Source organism: Eimeria necatrix, genomic scaffold, assembly GCF_000499385.1.
Source record: "Eimeria necatrix Houghton genomic scaffold, Enh_scaff1470, whole genome shotgun sequence".
Classification (NCBI taxonomy): domain Eukaryota; phylum Apicomplexa; class Conoidasida; order Eucoccidiorida; family Eimeriidae; genus Eimeria; species Eimeria necatrix.
In genome coordinates this window covers 1-7,692 of record NW_013652191.1, presented here as the reverse complement: position 1 = coordinate 7,692, position 7,692 = coordinate 1, and the positions used below count along the sequence as shown (strand labels likewise).

General features: G+C 61.5%; 2 protein-coding genes across 3 annotated transcripts; one reads left to right on the top strand and one right to left on the bottom strand.

Annotated features, from left to right (window-relative positions):
• Window positions 1–455: 455 nt before the first annotated feature.
• On the bottom strand, window positions 456–2,188 carry ENH_00014780 (hypothetical protein; the record flags this gene model as incomplete). The annotated part of the gene is made up of 3 exons (XM_013579120.1): window positions 456–472; window positions 699–1,245; window positions 1,589–2,188. The coding sequence occupies 3 exons, from the start codon at window positions 2,186–2,188 to the stop codon at window positions 456–458; spliced, it is 1,164 nt and encodes a 387-aa protein (XP_013434574.1).
• Window positions 2,189–3,320: 1,132 nt separating this feature from the next.
• Window positions 3,321–7,295, top strand: ENH_00014760 (the record flags this gene model as incomplete). 2 transcript variants are annotated; one of them, XM_013579118.1, is made up of 1 exon in its annotated part: window positions 3,321–7,295. In XM_013579118.1, the coding sequence occupies one exon, from the start codon at window positions 3,321–3,323 to the stop codon at window positions 7,293–7,295; it is 3,975 nt and encodes a 1,324-aa protein (XP_013434572.1). The 2 variants fall into 2 exon arrangements, with proteins under 2 accessions (XP_013434572.1, XP_013434573.1); XM_013579119.1 differs by having other exon boundaries at window positions 5,247–7,295.
• Window positions 7,296–7,692: the final 397 nt, after the last annotated feature.

Here is a 7,692-nt window from a genome sequence, read left to right as displayed (position 1 = left end):
CCGCCCCCCCACCCCTGCTGCTGCTGCTGCTGCTGCTGCTGCTGCTGCTGCTGCTGCTGCTGCTGCTGCTGGCGGACGCCAATGACTTGCAGCTGAATGGTGTCTCCTTGCTGCAGGCCTTCCCACAGGGCCTCTGGGTCCTCGCCGAGGGGCCTCGGGGGCCCCCCCACTGCGCCGGGGGGCCCCCCGGGGGCCCCCGGGGGGCCCCCCTGCTGCAGCAAATAGCTGCTTTGGAAGAGACAACTTGGGGGGCAGCATTTGCTGCACTGCTGCTGGCAGCAGCAGCTGCACTCCAAGGGTGCTGCTGCTCTTAGAGACAATCAAGCCTTCAAAGACACACAAACCCTAAACCCTAACCCTAAACCCTAGCCAAACCCTCACCTTAAACCCTAGAAGCAAGGGCGCCTGGAGCCTTATACGCTAAACCCTAAACCCTAAACCCTAAAACCTAAACCCTAGCGCTGCGCGTTGGCTTCCGGAGAGCAGAACCCAAAGTGTGGCATTCTCCGCAGCAGCAGCAGCAGCAGCAGCAGCAACAGCAGCAGCAGCAACAGCAGCAGCAGCAGCAATTAAAGGCCTTGCGGCTTCAGCAGCAACTGGGGCGCAGCTGGACTCTGTGCACAAGTCCAGCTTGGGTGTATGTACACTGCAGCAGCAAACCGGGTGTACGTACACCTCAGCAGCAAAACTCTGCTCACCTTCAAGAGGGTGTTTTGTGTCCCGGAGCCAAGACACCAATTCCAGGCTGTCCTCAACTAGCTGCTGCTGCTGCTGCTGCTGCTGCTGCTGTTGCTCGAGTTGCTGGTGCTGCAGCTGCTGGTGCTGCTGGTGTCTCTGCACCTGGCGAGCTTGCTGCTGCTGCTGAAGGGCTGCCTGCTGCAGCGGCTGTCGTCGCTGCTGCTGCCGCTGCTGCAGCAGCTTGCCTGGCTGCTGCTGCTGCTGCCACGGCTGCTGCTGCTGCTGCTGCTGCCACGGCTGCTGCTGCTGCCACGGCTGCTGCTTTTGCTGCTGGCGCTGCTTGAGCTGCTGCTTCGCTTCTGGTCTCCTCCCTGGAGCCACTGGGTGTTGCTGCTGCTGCTGCTGCTGCACTTGCTTCTGCTGCTGCTGCTGCTGCACTTGCTGCTGCTGCTGCTGCACTTGCTTCTGCTGCTGCTGCTGCTGCTGCTGCTGTAGAGATTGTGGGCTCGGGCTGCTGCGCTGCTGCGCCTTCCTGGGAGCATCCTGGGTGCTTCCAGAGAAGGGAGCCTGTAGGACACCCAAAGCCCCAAACCCTAAACCCTAAACCCTAAACCCTAAACCCTAAACCCTAAACCCTAAACCCTAAACCCTAAACTCTAAACCCTTTTATGCAAACCTGCCGTCCCAGACTAGGCCAACAAAGAGAGCCACCTAGGGTTCAGCACAAGCACTGCAGCTAGGGGCTTCGGCTTATTGATAAGACTTAGGGTTTAGGGTTTACGGTTTAGGGTTTAGGGTTTAGGGTTTGGCTGCTTGCCGCTGAGCTCATGCGGGGCGGGCCAGAGGAGGCGGGAGGAGGGGGGCCCCCTCTGGGGGGCCCCCCGGGCTGTCTGGAGAGGGGCCCCTTGACTGGTTTAGCTTTTGCTGCTGACGCAGCAGCAGCAGCAGCAGCAGCAGCAGCAGGTGGCTGCTGCTGCGTCTCTCCCTCTCCAGCCCCGCCGAATGCAGCCCCCTCCTGCCCCGCGGCTGGGGGGGCCCCTGCTGCTGCTGCTGCTCCTGCTGCTGTTGCTGCTGCTGCTGCTGCGCTGCGGAAAGGCTTTCTGCTGCACCTTGCCACAGTGCAGAGGTTGTGGGGGCCCCCTATAGCTTCGGGGGGCCCCAGGGGGCCCCAGGGGGGCCCCCTGCATGCACCGGGGGCCCTCGAGAGGCCCCCGTTGGCTGCTGCTGCTGCTGCTGCTGTTGCTGCTGCTGCTGCTGCTGGGGCCCTAAACGAGGGAGGCAGGGGAGACAGCAGGAAGCAGCGCGAGGAGACGCCTCGGACACGGAGACAAGGCTGCTGCTGCTGCTGCTGCTGCTGCTGCAGCGAGACACAAGCAACCGGCTGAGGCAGCAGCAGGGGCAGCAAGCACAGGGGCAGCAGCAGCAGCTTCAGCAGCAACAGGCGCTGCCGCCGCTGCTGCTGCTGCTGCTGCTGCAGCAGCAGCAGGGGCGGCTTGAGCTTGGGGCGCATTTTCAGGCGCTGGCCCGGGGCCCCCCGGGGCCCCCCAAAGCCCCACAAGCTCTGAACCCTGTCTGCATGCGTTTGCATGCAGCAGCAGCAGCAGCTGCTGCTGCAGCAGCAGCAGCAAGTCTGCGCTGTGGGGCGGAAGAGACGCAGAGACAGAAGCAAGAAAGGCCTTGGGGGCCCCCGGAGGTCATTGTGTGGCTGTCGAGACACCTCACAGCCTGCGGTGTACGTACACCCCACGCTCGGGCCAGACGCGGCTGTGGGGCCCCGCAGCTGTCGATACACCTGGGAATGCCCAGGGGGCCCCCAAGCCCTGGCAGGGGCCCTCCGGGGGGCCCCCCTGCTGCTGGATCTGGCTGCTGCTGCTGCCGGGGGGCCCCCGATCTGGGATTCAAGCAGCCTAGCAGGAAGGGCTTAAAACAAATTAAATAATATTTAAAAAATTGAATTAAACAGCTCAAGAACTGCTGCTGCTGCTGCTGCTGCTGCCATGGGCTGGGGGGCCCCCAGCAGCGCAGCGGCGCTGGGGGCCCCCCTGCTGCTGCGAGATCTGCAGGCACAAGCTGGGGCGCAGGGGTCTAATGTGTTTAATTCACTGAAATTATATTAAATTAAATTTGTTTTATTATTTTAATTTGCATTTTTGACTCAATTAATGCTGAAAAAGCCAAAGAAGCTACGCGCTCTCTACGCTGCGCAGTGTAGTCGTAGTGGCTGCTGCTGCTGCTGCCGCTGCTGCTGCTGCTGCTGCTGCTGCTGCTGCTGCTGCTGCGTGTCTTCGTGGGTAAGCTAGCGAAACTGGCAGCGTCTGCTTTTGCAGATTGAAAAAGAATAAGATTAACTTTTCAAATTGAAGATTGGCTGACAAACAAAGTCAAGGCGGCGCCGCTGAAGACTCCCGGAAGCTGCACAGCTAGCCGTCTGCTGCAGGCGGAGCGAGCGCCGCGCGCAGTTCCTGCGGGATATACAAGTAAATAAATAAAAACAAAACAATAAAAAAATAAAAAATAAAACAATTAAACAATTAAATAATTAAAAGTCTTCAACTGCGGGATTGGAGCTGCTCGGACTCCCAACACCGCCGCGAACGCCGGTGACCTGCTGCTGCGGTGTCTGTACACCTCAGCGCAGCTGCATGTACACCTCAGCCACTTCTGGGGGATCTTCCCCTCCCGGGGCTGCTGCTGCTGCGCTGCTGCAGTGTGGGGCCCCACAGACCCCACAGGGGCCCCCCGAGCCCCATGCATGCGCCTGCGCCTGGCGGCGGCTCTCTGCTGCCAGCCTCGTTGGGGGGGGCCCCAGCAGCCTGCTTGACCAGTGGTTAGCTGCGCAGGGCAGCAGCAGCAGCAGCAGCAGAGGGGAGGGAGACGAGGCCTCAGCAGCAGCAGCAGCAGCGGGGGGAGAAGCAGGCATTAAAGAGCCCTGGGGTGCTGCGGGAAGCGCTGCTGGCGCAGCAGCAACAGCAGCAGCAGCAGCAGCCGCGGCAGCTGCAGGGGCTGTCGACGGCACGTCGCTGCCTGCCACAACAGACCCTCCACAAGAACACTCAGCAGCAGCAGCAGAAGCAGCAGCAGCAGCAGATGCAGCAGCAGCAGCAGCAACAGCAGCCTCTGTGGGCTGGAAGCTGCAGCTGTTCAAGGCAGCCATTTGCCTCCAGAAGCGCCGCCAGGAGTTCAACTGCAGGCGCAGGCGGAGCCTCATTGCGCTCATACAGCACGCAGCGCAGCAGCAGCAGCAGCAGCAGCAGCAGCAGCAGGAGCTGGAGCAGCAGCGGGAGCAGCAGGAGCAAGAGCAGCAGCAAGAGCAGCAGCAGCAGGCCTCGTCTGCTTCGCCTGGATCCATAGGAGCCGGCCCAGGGCTGCGAACTGAAGACCTGACTCCGCTGGAGCAGCAGCAGCAGCAGCAGCAGCAGCAGCAGCAGACAGCAGCAGGGATTCCTCTAGAAGCATCGAAATCACCTCATTTTCAGTATGAAAACCCTGAAGACGCAGCAGCAGCAGCACCTGCTGCTGCTGCTGCTGCTGCTGCGTGTACGAACTCTGTGCGGCGGCGCAGCGCCGTGCGTCGTGTCCCCCTGAACAGCAGCAGCAGCAGCAGCAGCAGCAGCAGGAAGCGGTGTTCGGTGGGCTCGCTGGGGAGGAAGAAGGAGCTGCTGCAGCTGCTGGCTGCGCTGCAGCAGCAGCAGCTGCTGGGGCCCCTGCGGCTGCAGCAGCTGCGCATGCAGCTGCAGCGGGAGGCCCTCGTGGGGGAAGGCGCTGGGGGCCGCGTGTGGCTGGTGCGGCACAAGAAGACGCAGCAGCAGTTTGCCCTCAAAGTGATCCCGAAGGCGAGCCTGGCGAGCAGCAGCAGCAGCAGCAGCAGCAGCAGCAGCAGCAGCAGCAGCAGCGGCGCGGGGGCGGCGAGCGCGTGGGCGCAGGTGTACGCGGAGCGGCAGCTGCTGGCCCGCAGCAAGGTGTCTAGACACCTCGTGAAGCTGCATGCAGCCTTCCAAGACCAGCAGCATTTGTTTTTGCTGCTGCAGTGGGGGGGCCCCCTGAGCCTGGGGGCCCTGCTGCAGCAGCAGGGGCCCCTCCCCGAGGCCCGGGCCCGCTGCTGCGCAGCACAACTCGCGGGGGCCCTGCATGCAGTTCACAAGTTGGGGTTTATTCACAGAGACGTGAAGCCCGCAAACCTCGTCTTGGACAAGAGGGGGGCCCTCCGCCTCGTGGACATGGGCCTCGCCGCCAGGGGGGCCCCCCGCAGGCCCGCAGCAGCAGCAGCAGCAGCAGCAGCAGCAGCAGCAGCGGCGGCGGCGGCGGCGGGGCGCCCCGCGGCTGCTGCTGCTGCCGAAGCAGCAGACAGCCACGCCGCGCGCCTGCCGCCGCACACACAGCAGGCCGACGCCAGCGGCGCAGTCAGCAGCAGCAGCAGCAGCAGCAGCAGCAGCAGCAGCAGCAGCAGCAGCAGCAGCAGCAGCAGCAGCAGCGAGGGCTGGGAGGAGGCTCCGGAGTCTGTGGGGGAGTGGAGGTTCAAACAGCTGTCCAGGGGGGCCCCCCTCTTGGCCGTGGGGACTCTTCTTTATATGGCCCCGGAAGTGGCTTTGCTGCAGCAAAGAGACACTTCGAACTTCTCCAAACTGTCTCCTAAAAGGGCCCCCAGCAGCAGCAAAACGAACCCGCCAGCAGCAGTTGGGGGGCCCCTACGGGGGCCCCAGACGGGGGCCCCAGAGGGGACCCAGCGGCCCCAAACGGGGGCCCCAGAGACCCAAAAGGGGCCCCAAGAGGGGTCCCGGGGGCCCCCAAAGATCGAAGAGGGGCCCCTAGGAACAGCGGTCCTAGGGGAGCCCCCAGAAGGGGGGCCCCCAGAAGGGGGGCCCCCAGAAGGGGGGCCCCCAGAAGGGGGGCCCCCAGAAGGGGGGCCCCCAGAAGGGGGGCCCCCTGGGGGTTATTCAAGCAAAGCAGATTGGTGGAGCTTTGGGGCTGTGCTGTTTGAGTGTCTCTTTGGCTTCCCGCCGCTGGGCCGGCTGGTGCTGCCCCGCCAGCTGCAGCAGCAGCAGCAGCAGCAGCAGCAGCAGCAGCAGCAGCAGCAGCAGCAGCAGCAGCAGCAGCTGCAGCAGCAGCAGCGGCAGCTGGGGGACTCCGCGAGTAAGAGCCAAGCAGCGGAGCCTTGTGGGGACCCGACGGACGACGTGCATGCAGGAGGAGACACTGCAGCAGCAGCAGCAGCAGCAGCAGCAGCAGCAGCAGCAGCAGCAGCAAAGGCCTCAGACCCTCCTTTTATGCCAGTTGTGGGGGTCGCCAACCCCGAGTTGATTATTTGCATGCTGCGAAACTATCAAAAGTATATTACTTTGCCTCCCCCCCCTTTTGTAATTAGGGGGGCCCCCCAAAAGGAGGCCCTGGCGCAGGAGGGGGCCCCTGGAGGGGCCCCCTGGGGGGCCCCCGTGGGGGCCCCCTGTGGGGCCCCCGGTGGGGCCCCCGGGGGGTCCTCTGAGAGGTTTCCTGAGGAGTACCCCTGGGGAGCCTCTGGGGGGGCCCCTGGGGGGCCCCCGGGGGGGCCCCTAGGGGGGCCCCCTGGGGGCCCCCCGGGGGGGCCCCCCACAGTGTCTGCAGAGGCAGTTGACCTGCTGCAGCATTTGCTGTGCCCCCAAGAGTGCAGATTTGGTTATAAAGAAATAAAGAGACACCCGTGGTTTGCAGGGTACTGTTGGAGTTCAAAGAAAAAGAAAAAAGGAGACAAAATAAAAGCAAAAGGAGACAAAAAGAAAATTAATAAAGACAAAAGGGTCCAAAAACTGTACCCTCACTTCCCCCCCCTCACGTCCCCCAGCAGCAGCGCCTTCTCCTCGGAGACAGAAGAGACAGAAGACTCAGCAGACGAGCAGGGGGCCCCCCTGTGGGGCCCCACAGGGGGCCCCCCCGACCCCCTGTGGGGCCCCACAGGGGGGGCCCCCGACCCCCTGGGGGGCCCCACAGGGGGGCCCCCCGATACCCTGTGGGGCCCCACAGGGGGGCCCCCCGATACCCTCGCGCAGCCCCAATCCGAGTGTCGGCAAGACAGCAGCGCTGCTGCCTTCATGGGGCCCTCGGATGCAGCAGCGAGCCCAGCAGCAGCAGCAGCAGCAGCAGCAACAGCAGCAGCAGCAACAGCAGCAGCAGCAACAGCAGCAGCAGCTGACTCTGGAGAAGCCAAAGACCTCGGCAACCTTGTCAGGGAGCCGGAGCCCCCTCTCTCTATCTGCTCCTGTGACTGCAAGGGGGCCCCCCAGGGGGCCCCCCAGGGGGGCCCCCAGGGGGGCCCCCAGGGGGTCCCCCAGGGGGGCCCCCAGGGGGGCCCCCAGGGGGGCCCCACTAGCCGCCAATGGCGTCTTGACTTTCGCTTTTTAGGCTTTGAATTTGACAGCCAGCAGCAAGAAGCTCTAGAGGCTGAGCAGCAGCTAAAAGCAGCAATCCGGAGGCACTGGGGGGCCCCGGGGGCCCCCCAGGGGTCCCCAAGGGGGCCCCCCAAGGGGCCTTCCGGGGGGCCCCCAAGGGGCCCCCAGGGGGCCCCCAAGGGGCCCCGCGAAAAGGCATCGTGGAGGCAGCAGGGCAGGAGCGGCTTTGAGGGAAATGCAACTAAAAGTCGAAAGTAAAATAATATATTTTATTCATTTTATTATTTTATTTATTTTATTTATTTTATTTATTTTGTTTTATTTTATTTGTTTCTTTTTGGCTTCTAGTACTCAGCCAGCGCATGCAAAGTATTTAATAATTAAATGAAGACAAATGCCAAAAATGAAACTCTCTTTGATGGCCATTTTTGCCTTTTACAGAAGTTAAATATGGATGTAAATATAAATATAAATATAAATATAAATATAAATGTAAATATAAATATAAATATAAATATAAATATAAATATAAATATAAATATAAGTATAAATGTAAATGTAAATACAAATATAAATATAAATATAAGTATAAATGTAAATATAAATATAAATATAAATATAAATATAAATATAAATATAAATATAAATATAAATA